Source organism: Podarcis vaucheri, assembly GCF_965113315.1.
Source record: "Podarcis vaucheri genome assembly, chromosome: 2".
NCBI classification, from domain to species: domain Eukaryota; kingdom Metazoa; phylum Chordata; class Lepidosauria; order Squamata; family Lacertidae; genus Podarcis; species Podarcis vaucheri.
In genome coordinates this window covers 106,598,446-106,619,686 of record NC_138760.1, presented here as the reverse complement: position 1 = coordinate 106,619,686, position 21,241 = coordinate 106,598,446, and the positions used below count along the sequence as shown (strand labels likewise).

The following is a 21,241-nucleotide window of genomic DNA, read 5'->3' as shown; positions in this document are numbered from 1 at the left end:
TCTGTAAACAAACAGATGGAACACCTGCCTATAAACTCTTGTCCAACTTCCTGAAACAACACACAGTTAGCTTACACAGTACTTTCAACCTGTAACAGCAACTATCACAATCGAGGAACAAACTCCTGGAAAAGTAGGCAAAGAAGGAAAGGGATCAATCAACTTCTGGCCTTAAATTGTTTATGTACCACAGAAATGGACTTTGCTTTCTGGACCTTGCTTCACCCACAACCAACATCAGGCATATAATTTGGCAGCTACTGGGAATCCTCACCTTCCCTCCCCCAGCATTGATTTCTGATGGTTGCAATGGACCCGTAAGCTACCATTAACAACAACGATACATTCAGGAATCACCGTGTACATTTGTCTCAAGACGATTTACAAGCATATCACAAAACAGTTGAACATACTTTCTCAAACCATACAAAAAAGAAGGGACGATAGGTTTAAAAACAATACACAATGAATGCCTAAAGCAAAGACCTTTTCATCCAGTTGGAAAAGCTTGTTGCAACAAGATGTCTTCAATTGTTTCCAGAAAGTACAGAAGGTGCACACCTGTGGTGTCTCGACTAGGTTGCAGTTCCATGTTTAGTTTCCCAAAATGCATGGGAAATTGTGTTGGCCCAGGGCACTGTGGGAGAAACAAAATGGCGGATGCCAGGAGGCTGCAACTTACAATAACTTTGTTGCTGCTCTACAAGGTGATTCACCACCTGTGAATCTTAGGGAGCGGGGACAGCACAGCAGACACAAGGTCAATAGCATTGTCCTGCAGTGGTCCATGAAGATGAAAGGGGCAGTGCCCCACCAACCTCAGTTTGTCGTCAGCCAGCCCTGTTGGGTTTCTCTTCCATAGTCTCAGTGTTGCCCTTGCAGAACTTGGCAGGGAGGAGGGTAGGCTGTGCCTGTCATGGGGTCTGGTTCAACTTACTGTTGGTCTTCCTTTATTCTTTCTTAGCTCAGTCAGTAAAGGTACCCCTGCCCGTACGGGCCAGTCGTGTCCGACTCTAGGGTTGTGCGCCCATCTCACTTAAGAGGCCGGGGGCCAGCGCTGTCCGGAGACACTTCCAGGTCACATGGCCAGCGTGACGAAGCTGCTCTGGCGAGCCAGCACCAGCGCAGCACACGGAAACGTCGTTTACCTTCCCGCTATAAAGCAGTACCTATTTATCTACTTGCAGTTAGGGGTGCTTTCGAACTGCTAGGTGGGCAGGAGCTGGGACCGAAAGACAGGAGCTCACCCCGCTGCGGGCATTTGAACCGCCGACCATGTGATCGGCAAGTCCTAGGCACTGAGGTTTTACCCACAGCGCCACCCGCGTCCCCAGCTCAGTCAGTAGAGCATATAAACTCCATCAGGAGTTCAGCGGAAAAAAACGCAAATTGTATCCTCAAATTCTTCAGAGCACAAGGGGGCTTCTTCATCCCCACAGCTCTAAAATTATACAAGGCCAAAACTTTGGCACAACTCCTCTATGGTTTCTTTTTGGGCCCGCCTTCCTCTGCTTTCTCCCCACTTGAGAGAGTTCAATCTAGATTTCTTAGAGCTCTTCTCCAAGTCCCCAGATGTGTCTCAAATGCATGGGTTAGATTGGAAACGGGGATGATAAGAGTGGAAGCTAGCATCTGCCTAACATCAATCTACAAATGACTGACATTGAACCTGCTCTCCCAAGGGGTAGCCCCATTGATCCTCTGTGACCAAATCCAGTCGGGCTGGCAGACTGCAGTCCTGAACACACTCCGGAAACTGGGTTTTGCCCCTCAAGCCCTTCTAAGATTGGGCTTGGGCCAGGCAAAAGCTATGGTCAGGCAAAGAATATTAGACACCGAGAGATAGCAGGTCTGTGCAAGGTGCCCCGACTATAGAATTGGAGAAATCGAGAAATATATAGCCGCACCGGCAGTATATCTCTTCTTTCTCATATCTAGGGATGCAAGAAGGGCCTTTACACTTGCCAGAAGCTCGGCTCTTCCCTCGCCGGTCCTGGATGGAGCCTTTAGAAAGGTCCCGTATGCTCAGAGACTTTGCACCTGTCCATTGGGAGAGATAGGAAGCCCAGAACACTTGTTCTTTAGATGTCCCTTTTATGAAGAGGCACGTAGTAAGATCTTGGATCCCCTACTGGTGAGGCTCGCCGACCTCCCGCAAAAGCAAAAATTTGACCTTTTGCTGTTAGGCAAAGATCAGAAGATGACCTGGATGGTCGCCAGATTCAGTGTACAGATCGGCGCAGACCATCGGCCAACTCAAAATAGCCCGGCATGAAAAGCCCCAAACACGGCTCCATGGGTGATTCTGAGTCAACTCCCTGGGACAGTTTATTGTTGTACATTGTTGCTAAATTCAGTGTTGTACATTGTTTTAATTGTCTGTTTTAACCATATCCGCACAGCAGTTTCTAATGTTGTGAGTGTCCTCTATTTAAGAGGCTTCTACTCTGCAGCCTCTTATAGTTGTTTTAACTGCGAGTCTTTTAGTTCTTTTGCTCTTACAGTTGTTTTAACTGCGTGTCCTTGTTTGTTTTTAGTTTTCATCTGTTTTAATTATCAGTTTTTTATCCATCCATTATCCGTGTTTAATCTTGTATTTTATCCAGATGTTTTATCCTATGCCTGTTTCCTTGTCCTCATTTGCTCTAACAATTATCGGTTAAAAAAATCCTAACTGCTATTTTATCTATATGCTTTTTTAATCCTGGTCTGAGACCGTAATAAAGTTCATTCATTCAGTCAGTAGAGCATGAGACTTAATCTCAGGGTTGTAGGTTCGAGCCCCATGTTGGGCAAAAGATTCCTGAATTTCAGGGGACTGCACTAGAATACCCTTGCGGCCCCTTTCAACTTTACAATTCTATGATTTTGCCCCACCAGCCGCCGCTAAACAGAATAGGAGCCAAGTGCCCTTGCAGAAGAGACAGAAATTATTCCCGTTGGCTCTTGTGTTCCCATGACATAACTGGATTTTCTATAGTTGTCCTGTCCTCTTATAGCTTTGAAAAATATATCAACATTGGATTCTGGCGAACGAAGCCAAAGGGTTTCAGTGGGAAAGGCATTAGGGAGAGGAACACAGTAAGTAAGGAAACAAGAGGAAAGGTAACAGGACACACTTGGTGATTTGGGGATAAGGATTTCCAAAGCGAAGGTTCTTAGCTGCACAAGGTTACGTTTAGTCATCTGATAACATAGAGGGCACTCAGCAAAAGGGGAAGCACAATTCTCAGGAGAATGGAATCTAATTCTGGCACAAAGTCTACTTTGTGACCAGTGTGCCAGTTCTGCTGAACTGCAGCTGTTTAACAGCACACCCCTGTTTTGCAGAGACTGCCCCACGTTTCACTCAAACACAGTGAAGGTTAAATGGAACAGGAACAGACAGCACGGCCCACAGCAAGGGCTACTTCAGAAAGCACACCATGAGCTTTAATTGCTTTTGCAGACTTCAACTGCACATGATGCAACCTGGATATTGCTTTCTGTGAACAAACCGGCCACTGGCTATGTTGCTTGCTTCTTCTCTCTAAAACCTGAAATTGTTACTTCTCACGTGTAAAAAGCTGAAAGCAGCCTAGTAAAGGCCTCCTTCAGTCATTCTTCCTCTGGTGTCACACTCAGCCTCCCAAGTCTAGGTTGGCTTACTGTTGCTTTGCCTTCATGAAAAAAGCACACAGTTCCTTCTAACCTTAGTCCCTATGCGATGTTAAATTAAATTACTCCATTTACTTCAGAAGTTTGTCAGCGTTCTGCGACTGGCAGCTTTACCCCCAAGCAGCTAGAATAGTCGTGAACATTCTGTGACACCACGGCAGCTCAGCCAATGACTAGGGAGACTGCATGAGGGCAGACATTGTAAGTCTATTACAAGACTCTGCAATGTAGGCCTTTCTTCACACCAGAGAGAAGGATATAATGCATTTTCGTTTTCCAGGATGACGTTGCATGAAAGTTAAGTGATGCTGTTAGGATCTTGGAAAATTCTTGGCTTTGCAGAGCTGATTACTGTATTTTTCGCCCTATAAGACGCACTTTTTCCCCTCCAAAAATGAAGGGGAAATGTGGGTGCGTCTTATGGGGCGAATGCAGGCTTTCGCTGAAGCCTGGAGAGCGAGAGCGGTAGGTGCGTACCGACCCCTCTCGCTCTCCAGGCTTCGCGGACCTCTCGGCAAGCAGCGGGAACGCTTCCGCTGCTTGGGGAGAGTTGCCGGCATCCCGAAGCCTGTGCGCGCTGATGTCAGTGCGTCCAGGCTTCGCGGATCTCTCCTCAAGCAGCGGGAACGCTCCCGCTGCTTGGGGAGAGTTGCCTGCATCCCGAAGCCTGTGCGCACTGATCTCAGCGCGTCCAGGCTTCGCGGACCTCTCCTCAAGCAGCGGGAACGCTCCCGCTGCTTGGGGAGAGTTGCCGGCATCCCGAAGCCTGTGCGCGCTGATGTCAGTGCGTCCAGGCTTCGCGGATCTCTCCTCAAGCAGCGGGAACGCTCCCGCTGCTTGGGGATCCCGCTGCTTCGCGGATCTCTCCTCAAGCAGCGGGAGGGCTCCCCCTGCTTCGGGCGAGTGTCTGCAAGCCTCGCGCACCCGGCAGTCCCACCGGGTGCGCGAGGCTTGGGGCGGCAGCCTGTCACCCCGAAGCACGGGGAGCCCTCCGGAGGGCTTCCCCTGCTTCGGGCAGGTGAGCGCAAGGCTTGGGGCGGCAGCCAGGGCTGGGGGGGGGATATTTTTTTTTAATTCATTCCCCCCCCCAAAAAATGAGGTGCGTCTTATGGGCCAGTGCGCCTTATAGGACGAAAAATACGGTAGTCTGCAATAGTCTGGGCAGAGACACACACTGGGCAATAAAAGCAGAGAACTATTCCTGTACAATTCAGGCACTGGAGACATCTCCACCCTGCAGACCTCTCCACTCTTCTTGGGTCCCACATGCCTTGTTCTCTGCATGTGGCGGGAATAAGATGTAATAATGCATACTGCTACCAGTGATTGTTGTGAATGAAAAGGGTGCCACTGCATGGGAGAGGTTGCCAGATATATTTGTGATCAGACATACGTTGTATTTTCCCTCTACAAGGATGGGCTGGAATTGCTCATGTTCAGGCAAAAGGGGCATTGTGAATTGCGCATGATCTGATAGAAGCATTGAGGGCACAAAGTACATTTGTTTGTATGCATATCTAAGTTGCACCATTAACCTCCATGGTGAAAAGAATGAGAGGGATGCCTCTGCCATAAAGGACTTGCAAGCTTTCTAGATATCTGCCATTCGACTTCTGTTTCAAGTGTGGTTTTTTTTCTTTTAATGCAGATACTTTTTTTTTTAATGGAGGCACAATTCAAATGCCTCTGATCATATTCCATACTTAGGGTTTGGGGATATTTTAAGAAGTCATAACACATTTTATACACAGAGAACTGTAGCTACTTTCAAAGAGGTTTTTTATATATCTCACAACTGCCTTTGGTTATGGCAACTTCTCAGTCTCCCAGGACTTGAAATCCATCCCTCTTTTGTACAGCTGGCATTGATTCCTGCTCTTCTTTAAGGAGAGGATAAAGAGCGTCAAAGGAATTGTTTTGAAATAAACCAAAAGTCACGCTACATAAAGGAATTCTGCTTGAGAGACAAATCAAAGGGAGATGAACTGTGGAATTTGCCACAGTGGGACTGTCATAGCTAGCCCACAAGTGCTGCAACACTCTGAAAGGAGACAAAACACTGGGCCTTTATGTTATGGGACAACTGGCAAGAAGAAGAGGATGAGGAAGAAGAAGTTGTTACTCTATACAAATAACAGCTCCTGTGATAAAACTGACTGTAGATGGTACCTGCAGGAGTGAGAATTGCTTTATGACTGAACACCCTACTCAATTAAAAATGAAGTCTACTCTGTCTTAGAAAAGTCACTTAGGTAATGCAGGTGGATTGCAAATGGAAAAGAAATCCTGGTAACTCTTTAACAGTGCTTTTAAGAGTAGCACAAGTTCCCAACTCTCCAAAGGAAGCTAGCTCCTGACCAAATATACAAGGTGGCAATGTGTTTTGATTTTAAACATTATTTTTTTTTACCCACTGTGGTTTTCCTAGCATCTCCCACTTTGATGCATTCTGAGTACAGTGGTACCTCGGGTTACATACGCTTCAGGTTACAGACTCCACTAACCCAGAAATAGTGCTTCAGGTTAAGAACTTTGCTTCAGGATGAGAACAGAAATCGTGCGGCGCGGCGGCAGCAAGAGGCCCCATTAGCTAAAGTGGTGCTTCAGGTTAAGAACAGTTTCAGGTTAAATAATAATAATAATAATAATAATAATAATAATAATAATATATTTATACCCCACCCATCTGGGTGGGCTTCCCCAGCCACTCTGGGTGGCTTCCAAAAGAATATTAAAATACTATAATACATCAAACATTAAAAGCTTCCCGAAACAGGGCTGCCTTCAGATGTCTTCTAAAAGCCTGGTAGTTGTTGTTCTCTTTGACATCTGGTGGGAGGGTGTTCCACAGGGAAGGCGCCACTACCGAGAAGGCCCTCTGCCTGGTTCCCTGTAACTTGGCTTCTCGCAGTGAGGGAACTGCCAGAAGGCCCTCGGTGCTGGACCTCAGTGTCCGGGTAGAACGATGGGGGTGGAGACGCTCCTTCAGATATACTGGACCAAGGCCGTTTAGGGCTTTAAAGGTCAGCACCAACACTTTGAATTGTGCTCGGAAACGTACTGGGAGCCAATGTAGGTCTTTCAAGACCGGTGTTATGTGGTCTCTGCGGCCACTCCCAGTGACCAGTCTAGCTGCCGCGTTCTCGATTAGTTGTAGTTTCCGGGTCACCTTCAAAGGTAGCCCCACGTAGAGCGCATTGCAGTAATCCAAGCGGGAGATAACCAGAACATGCACCACTCTGGCGAGGCAGTCCGCAGGCAGATAGGGTCTCAGCCTGCGTACCAGATGGAGCTGGTAAACAGTTGCCCTGGATACAGATTTGACCTGTACTTCCATGGACAACTGTGAGTCCAAAATGTCTCCCAGGCTGCGCACCTGGTCCTTCAGGGGCACAGTTACCCCATTCAGGACCAGGGAATCCTCCACACCTGCCCGCCTCCTGTCCCCCCAAAACAGTACTTCTGTCTTGTCAGGATTCAACCTCAATCTGTTAGCTGCCATCCAACCTCCAACCGCCTCCAGGCACTCACACAGGACCTTCACTGCCTTCACTGGTTCTGATTTGAAAGAGAGGTAGAGCTGGGTATCATCCGCATACTGATGAACACCCATCCCAAATCCCCTGATGATCTCTCCCAGCGGCTTCATGTAGATGTTGAAAAGCATGGGGGAGAGGACAGAACCCTGAGGCACCCCACAAGTGAGAGCCCAGGGGTCTGAACACTCATCCCCCACCACCACTTTCTGAACACGGCCCAGGAGGAAGGAGCGGAACCACTGTATAACAGTGCCCCCAGCTCCCAGCCCCTCAAGACGGTCCAGAAGGATGTTATGGTCGATGGTATCAAACGCCACTGAGAGATCCAGCAGAACTAGGAAACAGCTCTCACCTTTGTCCCTAGCCCGCCGGAGATCATCAACCAGTGCGACCAAGGCAGTTTCAGTCCCATGATGAGGCCTGAATCCCGACTGGAAGGGATCCAAATGGTCCGCTTCTTCCAGGCGTGCCTGGAGTTGTTCAGCAACCACTCGCTCAATCACCTTGCCCAAGAATGGAAGATTTGAGACTGGGTGATAATTGGCCATCGTGGCCGCATCTAAAGATGGTTTTTTAAGAAGCGGTTTAATAACGGCCTCTTTCAGCGGGTCTGGGAAGGCTCCCTCACAGAGGGAAGCATTCACCACCCCACGAAGCCCATCGCCCAGTCCTTCCCGGCTAGCTTTTATAAGCCAGGATGTACAGACCTCCGGAACGAATTAAGTACTTAACCCGAGGTACCACTGTAGTTTCCTTGGAGCAGTCCCTCAAAATCCATTTGGCTTGAATTCCGAGTTCTAGTTCCTCATTAACAGCATTTCAGCAGGAGCAGCTGGCTTCCTCTCCTGTTGCCTCTGAGTATCTTCTCTGCTGCTGCACCAGAAGCAGCATCACAGCTGAGACCACAGTCAACCTGGGGTGGCCACAGCAAGAGGCCAATCTTTAAATGTCAAGCCCTTTTTCTAAGTATCCTGAGCACTGAAAACAGCAGATTAAACCGGATTGTTGAAGTCCTACATGAACTCAGGAATGTACAGAACAAGATTTAAGCGTAGAAAGTGATTTAAAGCCCTAAACGGCCTCAGTCCTGTATACCTGAAGGATCGTCTCCACCCCCCATCGTTTAGCCCGGACACTGAGATCCAGCGCCAAGGGCTTTCTGGCGGTTCCCTCATTGCGAGAAGTGAGGTTACAGGGAACCAGGCAGAGGGCCTTCTCGGTAGTGGCGCCCGCCCTGTGGAACGCCCTCCCTTCAGATGTGAAGGAAATAAGCAGCTATCCTCTCTTTAAAAGACATCTGAAGGCAGCCCTGTTCAGGGAAGTGTTTAATATTTAAAGCTGTACTGTTTTTAACACTTGATTGCGAGCCGCCCAGAGTGGCTGGGGAAACTCAGCCAGATGGGCGGGGTATAAATAATAAATTATTATTATTATTATATTATTATTGAAGGGAAGAGAGACGATTTAAACATGGAAAAGGATGAAAAGCGAGAGTAGTGGGAAAAGGGAAAGGAGAGTTTAGGGTGATTATTTAAACCTAAATTGAAGATCGCTGGAGGAGAGGGGGAATCTTCAATGGAGATCAAGAGGCAAGAGTTTCCTCTTCCACAACTCAGCATCAGGATGGCTGGAAAGGAAGAGAAACGTCATGTCTGGATCTCTCCTGAAGATCAGTAGAAGCTTTTACCCCTTCATGTCTTCAGTGTGAAGGATTTGTTTTTCTCCAAGTACGTTTCTCCCTCTTCATCTCACTGTGGAGAGGGGAGGGAGAAACATGGCTGAAGCTCCAGAGCCAGCATTTCCTCTTCTCCATCCCTGAAGATCAAGATAGAGTGCTGTGTGAGAGAGAAAACAGCATGTGCCTGCGTGTGTGTGACAAAACATGTTAGTAAACTAGCCTGTGAGAGAGAGGAGGGCCGCATGAGACCGTGGCACACTGCAAACTCTGCATGAGGTAGACCCAAGGTGAACAGTAATAATAATAAGAAGAAGAAGAAGCTTGCAAAAAGAAAATGTGATGATTGCCGCACAGACATTCCATCCGAATAAGAGGATGAAGCTTGGAATTGGCCTCAGCAGCTATGAAAGCCCACACCACATTTGAGAAGAAGCCCCCTTTGCTGAGCCATGCTATCAAGACCACAGACATCCCTCCTCCTTGAGGATTCACTGAGAGACAGAGGCTAGAGTCTCCTCCTCGCTCCACTACCGCACCTGACATGTGCTGCCATACACACTGCAATGCCATTTTGCTTCTCATTCCAGGCAGGCTGCATCTGCCTCTCTCTCTCTCTCTCTCTCTCTCTTTCTCTCTCATCTACCTACCTATGTACAGTGGTGCCCCGCAAGACGAATGCCTCGCAAGATGAAAAACTCGCTAGACGAAAGAGTTTTTCGGTTTTGTGTTGCTTCGCTAGACGAATTTCCCTATGGGCTTGCTTCGCAAGATGAAAACGTCTTGCGCTTTTTTTTTAAACCCGCTTGAAGAGGCGCAGTTGCGACGGACCGTGCTTCGCAAGACGAAAAACATCGCAAGGCGAAAAGACTTGCGGAATGAATTATTTTCGTCTTGCGAGGCACCACTGTATATCTTTCTGTTCCCAGCTCAATCTCACTGGGAGATGATGCCCTCTCAATGGGTGTACCAGAATATCAGGAGAAATGCCTGCTTTTCACCCCTTAAGCAACACAGCCAGGAACAAACAAGCACGGAGGAGGAAGGAGATTCATGTTGGTGGTTAATCGCCAGGTCTTCCATCCTGAGACCTTAAGTCTCAAGTGGGGAAACTGTGTCCCTTCCCATGCCGCTGGACTGCAAATCTCACCATCCCTGAACCATTGTCCATGTTGACTGGGGATGATGTGAGTTGTGAGTCCACCAACATCTGGGGTGGGGTGGTCACATATTCCCCATCCCTGCATGTTCCCCATCCCTGCCCTAATGGCATCAGAACAAACAGGTACCGTTTCCTGAAAGCAAAACTTGCATGTTGCTCTCTAGCAGCTGGAGATACAAAACAGGTCTGCAACAACAAGGGCAGGATAATCTCCCCAAAAGGGACCTTCCATGTGATTCTTCTGCAAAAAACGTTATTCGTTCAGCCTGGCCCCTATTCCCGCAGAATGTTCAATCCAGCCCTTGCTAAGGTCCAAACCAAGTACACTTAAATCTTCACAGCCCTCCATATTTGCAGCAATGCATACTCAACACAATGACATCACCCCGACCTAGGGCAGGATCACCCATTGAAGCAGTAAGACCAACAGAAAAATACTGGGCAAACATCATTTACCTGAATTTCCCACCGTAATGTCACAGCAAAAGCACCACGCTCTAAAACAGCACCCTTACCTGTGGCATTGGAAAGAGCGAGGGACTCCATCGAACCCCGTGGCGTTTGTATTGTGGGTGCCAGTTCCTCGGTGAACTTCAGTGCGTTGATGGGATGCCTGGTCCGGCACTGCTGTGCAGATCGGCTGCTGTCTTCCTCCTGGTTGTACTTGGAGACCTTGTAACTCCCCCTGGTGTCGCCGAAGCTCTGGTTGGACATGTCACTGTAACTCTCCTGCGAGCGTAGCCTTCCTGAGTAATAATCTTCCCGGCATTCTTGGATGAAGCTGCCGCCATGTCCCTTCATGGCCAGGGAGGAGCTCCTCTTTGGGTTGCTGAAATGTTTGCCCCACGGCTCCTGCTGGCTGCTTGGGCTCTGCCCTGGGTTGTAGGAAGTCCTGATGTTACACTGGCTGAGGAGCTGCAGAGGGCTTTGCGACTGACTTTGCTCCATTTTATTCCCGTAGTGGTAGGCTTCGTCTCTGCTCCTCCAGATGTGGTCCCTGTTGAGGCTGGGCGTTTGGCTGGACAAGCTCAGCAAGTCCATCTGCAAGGAGAGGGGGTCCACATCCGTAGACAGCCTGCTGGAGGTCACCTGCAGCTGGCTGCTGCCCTGGCTGGGGGCGCCCTCTTCTCCCTTGTTCCTGTTCTTGCCGATCTTGGCGCTACGCCGTGACTCTTTGGCTCTGGCGCTCTGGAAGGCGGAGTCTGATGAATCCGAGCCGTTGGGGTCGTCGCCCATGCTGCACGCCCTGGAACAGAAAATCTGCCCTTGCTTCGGCAGGAACGGTCGTCCAAGCAGAGACTTCTTGCACTGTGCACAGCAAAAGCAGGTCTCCGTGGCATGCCAGTGCTGGCCGTCGTACGTCATCTGACCCTGATCAATGCCTTGGGAAAAAAGGAGAGAAATATGGTGAGCATCTACTAATCTAGAGAACAATTAGGACCAACTGGATGTGACATTAAGGCTCCTGAACTCTGGTGGGGAAGCGGGGTAGTCGAAGTTCAACATGCTAGCCAGGATACCAACCTGGAACCTGAGACTGTGATAGAGGATCACAAATAGTACACCACGATCTTCACACTGTTTGCTGAAATCTGCTTGGGACAGGCAATAAAATATTAAACTCATCTCTAGGTATAGCTGCTCAGGTCTCCGTTGTGCTCCAGATCAAAAGAAAAATTAATAGTAATCCCATTTTCTCTAGCCTAGTCTTCTGTTCCATAGGAGGAAGGAAAATAGGAATGACCCCAAGTTGCCCAGTTTGCCTTCCTTTGTCACCAACCTTCCATCATGAAACAGCGGGGCGGAGTGTGCGGAGGACAAAGTGTGCCTTGCTCATACGCTTAACTCCCCCTGGGGATTACCAGAAGAATTAAATGCATTGTGGTCTTAACAATGAGAAACACTGTTCCCAGCAAAGGGTCCCAAAGCTTACCCGTCACAGGTCAGACCAGCTGCCAATGGAATTAGCACAGATCGCCACCGCCATATTTAGCACAGACGAATTAGCACCGTGGCGAGTTTTTACTCTGTGTTCAGAAATAAAAAGCTGGCTTCAAACCGTCTATTTCTGGCTCTCTTTATTCTAATCCATGGGGTAGGTTTGTTGTTGCTTTTTAAAAGGCAAAGTGGCATGGCTCAAACTTCCAGAACAGAAATGGATCAGAAAGATGTTGACAATGGAGAGCAAGGAGTCATCTATACCAAGGCTAAGCACACAACCATACTATGTAGTTGCTTCCATGGCTACGTAGAGTGTGCCCAAGACATTTATCTTCTATGAGGTGAAGGATGAAGCGGCGTCTTTCCTTTTACGCATCTTAGAACTGCCTAGTGTGGCAGTTTCCCCTCCCCTCAAATTTACTTCAAATGTTACTTCAGATCTGCTCCCCTCCCAGCATTTGCCACCTGAGGCAGTCACCTCACTCTGCCTAATAATAGGGCCAGCCTGGCTTGAATATCTATTTTTTAGGAGCCTTCTATTGAGTCAGTCCAACAGTTCATCTAGCTAAGTATAGCCTACATTGACTGGCAGCTGCTCTCCAGGGTTTCAGGCGGGAAGTCTTTCCCAGGCCTACCTAGAGATGTTGAGGATTGAACCTGGGACATGATGCATGAAAAACAGGTGCTCTACCACTTAGGCCCTCCTCCAAGGCAAATACAGTATATGAATTCCTTTATCTAACCAATCAGAACATTTCACAGGCACACATCAGATCTTTTAAAGCAAAGGCTGGGTGGCCATCTGTCAGGGATGCTTTAGTTGTGATTTTTTGCATTGCAAGGGGTTGGATTAGATAACCCCTGCGGTCCCTTAGCACTCTCCAGTTCTATGATTCTACAGAATGGAAGGGCAGCCTAGAGAGAAAGGTAAGATTTTTCTGAGCTTCTTAGAGAAAATGTATGACATACATTACCTATAATAAAACAAATGAGATTGGAGTAATCCTAAAAAAACCCCAACCACAATCCAGTAAAGTATATCGTATATAATGAGTTTGAATTGTAGCCATTCTGGTTTAACTAGTTATGACTTGCAGAAGTCAGTTGGCCCATAACCTGTTAAGATTTGGGTCCACCATCTATTGTTGATACTATACCACACTTTGGGCAGAGTATACACAGCTCCAGCAGAGTCTTGCCAGCAGAACACCAGAGTTTTCCCACTTTCCAGTAGCCAGCCTTTTCCAGAGTTCCCAGTAAAGAAAACTCCTTTCCCACTCAGTTCAGCATGAAGTGTCTACAGTGGTACCTCGTGTTACATATTTAATCTGTTCCGGAGGTTTGTTCGTAACAGGAAACTGCTTGCAACATGAGGCGCGCTTTCTCTAATGGCGCCTCCCGCTGCCACCAGAGCGCGACTTCCGCTCACATCCCGGGGCAAAGGTCGCAACAAGGGGCATCTACTTCCAGGTTAGCGGAACGCGTAACCTGCAGCATTTGTAACATGAGGTACCACTGTATTGTCTCATGGCACGAGACAAGCATTAACACACTAACTGCATAAACTTTAAGAGATAATGGTACATTGTGATCTAATCTACCATTGCACAGTTCTTCTGGTCTTAGAAGTAAAGCTTATAAAGATGCAAGTATACAGAGAGATCCCGTAGCGTTTTGCCATGCTGGCTCACCATGCTATATTGAGCCACACAGAATGTAGCCTTCAGCTTCTCCACTGATACCTTGCACTGGGCAAAGCTACATCCCAGTGATACCTTATACTCCTGCCAATGCTGCTGAATGCCGCCTTGGCACATGCACATATTCCTTAGGGAAAGGGAGGGTGCAGCTGGCGTGCTAATTCTAAACAGAATCTATAGCTGTGGAGAGTGGGCTGCTCATGGTGTAATTTGGAAAAACGAGTGAAATTGCACTAACAGAACTCAAACTCAATATACAGTATTTTTCGCTCTATAAGACGCACCAGACCACAAGACGCACCTAGTTTTTGGAGGAGGAAAACAAGAAAAAAAATATTCTGAATCTCAGAAGCCAGAACAGCAAGAGGGATCGCTGCGCAGTGAAAGCAGCAATCCCTCTTGCTGTTCTGGCTTCTGGGATAGCTGCACAGCCTGCATTCGCTCCATAAGACACAGACACATTTCCCCTTACTTTTTAGGAGGGAAAAAGTGAGTCTTATAGAGCGAAAAATACGGTACTTTACTGGATTATTTTTAGCATTACAGTGGTACCTCGGGTTACATACGCTTCAGGTTATAGACTCCGCTAACCCAGAAATAGTACCTCGGGTTAAGAACTTTGCTTCAGGATGAGGACAGAAATTGTGCTCCGGTGGAGCGGCAGCAGCAGGAGGCCCCATTAGCTAAAGTGGTGCTTCAGGTTAAGAACAGTTTCAGGTTAAGAATGGAGCTCCAGAACGAATTAAGTACTTAAGAAGAGGTACCACTGTACTTTGATACTCCTATTTATTTAATTACAGGTATATCACACTTTGTCTCTAAGAAGCTCAGTATGGTCTACACTCACAAGCGGCAGCTCTCCAGGGTGTCAGGCAGAGAGTTTTCCCCATCCCTAACTGCAGGTACTGGGGAGCCTGGGGAGCAGCTGCCAGTCATACTAGGCTAGATGGGCAAAGAGCTTGACCTGGCATAAATAAGGTTCCCACACTCCCGCTACTGTTGTTGCTGAAGCCCCACTTCCACGATCATTCCCCTTCTGAGCCATTCCCAATTGGGGAAGCAATTCATTTACTACAGTAGAGCAGAAGACACTGAAGTTATGGACGCGCACACCCTTTTCACACAATGTCGTGGCATCATATAAGTGCATGGCGAATACATGCTCCAACTATTCCTTTTTTCCAGGAATGGTTTTCAGGCATCTGTCTCTTGCTCCCTATTTTTGCATTTGCGTGAGATTTTGGTTTTTTTAAGTGTGCACACACACAATGCACCACAGCTGCTCTTCTCGATTTTTTGCCCCTTCCTCTAATCCTCTAGAAGTCAAATCCCTCAGTGGGAAACAGATGCATCTTGACTTTACTGCACACTCAAGAACTCTCAGCGCATCATACAGTTTCACAGGCAGCAGCTGGTAACATTTTCAACGGATAAGTAAGACAATATATTATGGGCCAATTATGCTTTTATAATATAGCACCCTTTTGGCCTTTAAATCACATGATCAGGCCCAGGTTGCAGCTACACTAAGGTTTTCTTGCTTGCCTTACTAAATAATACCGGTGCTTCGCTTCCTCGCTATCCACTGTATAACTACAGTGCCAATCAGAACACTAAATGTTGTTGAGCAAGTCTTGAGTTGAAGCAGTGTGAAACCATATCAGATTATAGTAGTACAGTAGTACCTCAGGTTACATACGCTTCAGGTTACAGACTCTGCTAACCCAGAAATAGTGCTTCAGGTTAAGAACTTTACCTCAGAATGAGAACAGAAATCATGCTCTAGCAGCGCGGTGGCAGCAGGAGGCCCCATTAGCTAAAGTGGTGCTTCAGGTTAAGAACAGTTTCAGGTTAAGAATGGACCTCCGGAACGAATTAAGTACTTAACCCGAGGTACCACTCTACACTTATTTCTTAAAAGAAAGAAACTTATGGTCAGCTTAAGGGATTCTAGTTCATGAATGTGCATGCCATAATAAATTTATTAGTCTTTAAGGTGCCGCAAGACTCCTTGCTTTGCTTACACACTACTTCAGAAGCCAGTTGTCAGAGTTGCTCCCCGATCCTAGCTCACAGAGGATCACGCTAGCCAGCGATCATTAAGTAAAAGTCTTTATTGAGTTACAGTTCCCATTCTCAAGCTGCTGCGTGCAACTCTACGTCTTATGGTTAGATCGGCGAAGCTCCGTCTGAGTCTCCGACCCTTGTGCACCAACTTAATATCCTAGCCCTGCTCCACCTTTTCCGCCTGACTGTTCTCCTCTGGGTCCCTCTGCCCCCCGGGGTCTCCTCCCTCCGGGACTCCTCCGACGCCGACCCCCCAGACCCTTCTGTCTCCTTGCGCCGGGCTTTAGGACCTGGCTCCCTCTCCGGGCTGCCTACTGCGTCACTTTCCTGTGCATTTGAACTTGGCGCGCGCGCCCAACCTTCCACTTTCCGTCTGACCGTTTCTTCGCTCCCTGATGGAGGTGTGGCCACTCCTGACTCGTGCCCTCCCTCCTGTTGTGAGCTGCCAGCGCTTGATCCCTGGCGCCCTTCCTCTTCCCTGCTCTCTGGCGGTGACGCTGGTCCCGATCTCCAACTGCTCCCCTCTGAGTCCCCTCTGGCTCTATCTTCCTGGGGTGTCCCCCTAGGCTCCCCCCTTGCCCTGGCCACTGGTGCTCCTTTCTGTGAATCTTCTGATTCACTGGAAAGACTCGGAGATCTCGGGTCGCCGTCATCACTCATCTTTTCTTCTGCCTCCTCCCCCTCGCTCTCTGTTTCCTCCCTTGCCCTTGCCTCTGCTCCCGAACCCCTGACACCAGTGCAGGACATTCTATTGTGGCGTAAAATAATAATGCGTACCACCCGTAAAAAAGGGTCTTCAGCCATGTGTAATATTGTGTAGGTGGTTCAGAGGCTAGAATTCAGGGTGTGCCCAGTTGTTACTGTTTTAAAAATGTGCTTTTGTTTTCAGAGGCCTGGTTTGTGCATCACACTATGCGAAACCATGGCTTAGAGCAGCAGTTCTCAACCTGTAGGTTCCCAGATGTTGTTGGACTACAACTCCCATCATCCTGAGCTGTGGCCTTGCTAGCTAGGGGTGATGGGAGTTGTAGTTCAACAACATCTGGGGACCCACAGGTTGAGAAAGGCTGGCTTAGAGAGTGAACACACAAGAGAGGCTGCAGGAGAGGAAGTCATGGCAGCTTTGCTCCCAGACTAATGGTTGGCTCTCTCCAGACTAATCATGAGCTGTAAACAACCTCTGCCGTATGGTTTATGAGTTATCTGAGAGAGCTAACCCGTGAACCTAGGTCTCAGCAACATGCAGAGACAAACCATGACTTAGATCAGCTCCTGGAAGGAGCAAAGCAGCCCAAACCCCTTGATCCAAAGGGCATACAACCAATATGTGTCGGTGTTTATGATCCTACAACTCTTAAACATCACATTTTCACACTTGCTGCCACAACTGGATTTAAATTTGGTGGGGCTGCTGGAGACCAGATTAAATTGGCTGAGGGCTGAATCCAGCAATTATTATGGTGCTGACTGTGTGATCCATTTTAATTCAGTTTCTCATCTGCATCATCCCAAAGGCTGAGGGCAGGTAGCAACATATTTAAAAAGCTGAATCAAGAGAAGCAAAGAACTGAGATTCTTAAGTACATAAATAATAACATACACCTTACGAAGAAAGTTACTCACACTTGGAAAACGGAAACAGAACATTCCTGCACCCGAACTTGCAAATCTACTTAACAGAAATGCAGTTTACTGAGGTTTGAATTTCCTGGGAAGAATGGGGCTCACATTCTAAGCGAGTAATTCGCTGCAGTCCTCCCCACAGCCTTTACAGAAAGATCATCTTTAATTTACAACCCACCAGCGAAATGTCTGTCAAATCTGATAGGTGGGATGGAGAGCGCTAGATCCATTTTCACTCTTCCTAACAATGTGCAAGGCTGTCTGCTGAATTTTTTAAAGGGGGCTGGTTATCACACAAAAGGCAAAAGATACAGGGATCAGTTCCACTGGGTTGTCCCTTCTATTGGGGCCAATGCTCATGAGAAGCTCACTGAGGCTAAGAGATGGAAGTTCTACACCAGGGGAGGTCAACATATGCTCCCTTGATGTCCCATCATTCCCAGCCAATGTGCCCAAAAGGCAGTGAAGATGGGAGCTATAATCCAGAAACATTTGGAGGGGAAGGCTCCACAATACATGCGAGTGTATCCCCACATAATTGCTTTCCCCCTTATTAATATTATTATTAAGATATAAACATAACATTATCAAAACAATTGGTTTTCCTCCTCCTGCCCCTTTCCCAGAACAGAAGACTAATACAGCAGATTTCCCCATAAATCTATATGCATTATGCATTATTGGTAAGTGCCAGACATCAGGGGGTTTGTTTGAATACTTTGTAAAGGGATGCCATATTTGAGCAAAATCATCCCTATCAGCTGCATCATTCAGGGCATGTTCTCCTTTGGTTAGTTTCTCAGATAAAGCAATTGTCCACACTTCCTGTTTCCATTGTGCGATATGTAGAGGTCCTTTCCAATTTTTTGATATGAACAATCGTGCTACTACAAGAAAAAAAGAGTTCCTTGTGCAATAATTTGATTATCTTAAAAAATTAAGTTGAGTATCTTTAAAACCCCCCAACAGCTGCTGCAGATTGCCTGCAGCATGCCTATAGCATGCCAGCTTTTCATATCAAAACTGCATCTATTTGATAATTTGGATCCCCATACATACCTTTATTTTGCAGCCGAGTTCATCAAAGGATACACTGGGGGAGGTGACAATCTGTTACCTTAGTAACACCTACCTACATACAGCAAAGTAGCTTTTGGAACTAAGAACGTCTTTCGAGAACAGAACGTTACTGATCATATTCCTGCATCTCCGTAGTCACGGAGTCAGTACATCTGACTAAAAGAAGCCCCTTCTGCAATTAAGTAAAATGTAGAATTTTTCTTTAAAGTATGACGCAGTGTAGCATAGCGTGCCCTAACATCTCAGAACAAGGGAATGCGGCACTCACTGAGCTCTCTTTGTAGGAGAGCAAGTGCAGTGTAATGGTTCAAGTAACAGAATTTTGATATGAAAATATCCCATTTGCTCCTAAAACTGCCTTGGTAGTCTTTGCAAAGAGCTGGCACTTGTTGACCCCATATGAGGTTGCCTGAAAACGAAGTTCTTCTTCATAAACCCAAACAAAAGTGAGGCAGGTAGCAACTGGGGAGAGGGTAATTTCAGTGGAGATGCCCCATTTATGGAACATCCTCCCTGGAGAAGTCTGCCTGACACCTTCTTTATTAAGTTTTCAGCACCCAATCAAGACTTTTTTTAAAAAAAAAACTTGTAATTTTAATAGTATCTTTCTTTTAGTTGTTCCACTATTTAATTACCTCCGTTAAAAAAACCCAGATTTTATATATGTATAAAATAGTTTTAATTCTATGATTATTGATTTTTCTATGTTTTTAGGTGTTCTTGTTTATATCTGCAAGCTGCCTTGAGTCTCATCAACGGAAAAGGCAGGGTATAAATTAATAATACAGTGGTACCTCTGGTTACGAACTTAATTCGTTCCGGAGGTCCGTTCTTAACCTGAAACCGTTCTTAACCTGAGGTACCACTTTAGCTAATGGGGCCTCCCGCTGCCGCCGCACAATTTCTGTTCTCATCCTGAGGTAAAGTTCTTAACCCGAGGTACTACTTCTGGGTTAGCGGAGTCTGTAACCCGAAGTGTTTGTAACCCAAGGTGTTTGTAACCTGAGATACCACTGCAATAATAATACAACTAATAATGCTACTAATAATAATACTGTTCTTTACTGAATATTGGTTCAGTACTTTCCTTGAGTTCTCAGAAGACCAAGCCAAGGATAATTTTAATTTGGATTAAAATCCAAATAAGCATCTGAGATACATTCTTGTTAAAATGTTTGTTAATGCACTGAAAAACTGATTCAAGGAACTGTATGGAAAAAACAGGAAATTAAGAATAGGTAATGTGCCAGTTCAGATACTGTCTTCTTGTTAAGACTTGTCCTCTCTTAAATTCCAGGATATATAAGCTTCAAAAGAAGAACATTAGCTACAGATGGGTCTCCCCATTTAAAATGAGTTTTGCTTTGGTGGTGGTGTTTTTTTAAACTACAGTGTGTGCTCATATTCCTGAGAAAGGGAATTTAATTTTGGAACTGCTCAGGGACTCTGATGGCAAGCCAACTGTTCATGTGTCATCTTAATTATAGAATTATAAAGGAGATTGTTCTCATTTCTGATACTTTGGATTTCGTATAGCTGTTGTTGTTGTTGTTGTTGTTGTTGTTGTTGTTGTTGTTGTTGTTAAGAACCCACCCTTCACCCTAAAGTCCCAAGGCAAGTTACAGCCATTAAGACACAATGCTAGAAAGAACTGAAATGTATTAGTGGGGGAATTATCTATTATTTGTTTTGAATCAGATGTCAAGGAAATGAGTGCTATATAACCTTTAGAAGACATACGAAAGCAGCCTTCCAGTTACAGATAGGTAGCCGTGTTGGTCTGCCATAGTCAAAATAAAAAAAATTCCTTCCAGTAGCACCTTAAAGACCAACTAAGTCTTTAAGTCTTTCCTGTAAGACCTATTACAGTCCTTAAGAGTCGTCAACAGGCTCATCTCAGCATCTGCCTATCTCCTATTCCCACCACCCTTCTGAGTAATACCCCTCCCCACCTTCTCACTATATAGAAGGATCTGGCAACTTCTGTTTCAGTGTATCTGAAGAAGTGTGCATGCACATGAAAGCTCATACCAAGAACTAACTTAGTTGGTCTTTAAGGTGCTACTGGAAGGAATTTTTTTTATTTTGAAAGCAGCCTTGTATAGGAAAGCTTTTTAATGCGTAATGTTTTATTATGTTTTTATATATCTTGGAGGCCGCCCAGAGCAGCTGGGGCAAACCAGGCAGATGGGTGGGGAACAAATAAAATCATCATCATCATTAAAGGTTTTATGTTTTATGTTTTATGTTGGAATCATATTTGGTTACATATTTGGATGGGTTTTGATTTCTATGATTTGGTACAATGGATTTCTAAAAATACATTTTTTTTAAAAAAAATAACCTGCTTTGGTCCACCTGTGACTTTCTACTCATGAGAAATCCACCCCCATGACTCTCCCTTATAGCAGCTACGGAAGGAGAAAAGCACCACAACACTACCTGCACATGCCAGATTCCACTGGCTTTGTTACATCAGCGGCCACAATCCCCCCCAATGTCCTTTGCTCACACCTGTTTGCATGATTACCAGCTGCAGCGCTAACTGACATGCAGATGCCATGCATTCCATGCAACTAAAAGACAAGGCTCTCCAGCAACCAACAGAGTTTCCACCTCAAATAAAGCCACTCACATATGGGTAGTTCTTCAGCAGGAACCCCCCCCCCCAAAAAAAAAAGAGCAGTCAGAAACAGACCGGGACAGTGCAGACCTATGCCTGGGAAGAGACGGGCAACAGCTAAGTGTTGATAAGCCCTCAGCTAGTATTCTTCATTTGGCTTTCATGACCTGGATT

General features: G+C 46.5%; 2 protein-coding genes across 3 annotated transcripts in view; one reads left to right on the top strand and one right to left on the bottom strand.

Annotated features, from left to right (window-relative positions):
* PRICKLE2 (prickle planar cell polarity protein 2) overlaps positions 1 to 21,241 on the bottom strand; it is a 261,611-nt gene that overhangs the window by 22,528 nt on the left and 217,842 nt on the right. For both annotated transcript variants that reach the window (XM_082209424.1, XM_082209425.1), the window contains one exon: positions 10,549 to 11,415. In XM_082209424.1, coding sequence (XP_082065550.1) covers positions 10,549 to 11,415 — 867 coding nt within the window. The remainder of the gene's footprint in view (positions 1 to 10,548; positions 11,416 to 21,241) is intronic.
* LOC309525153 (uncharacterized protein C3orf49) overlaps positions 1 to 21,241 on the top strand; it is a 254,711-nt gene that overhangs the window by 212,882 nt on the left and 20,588 nt on the right. The gene's annotated exons all lie outside the window — the stretch shown is intronic.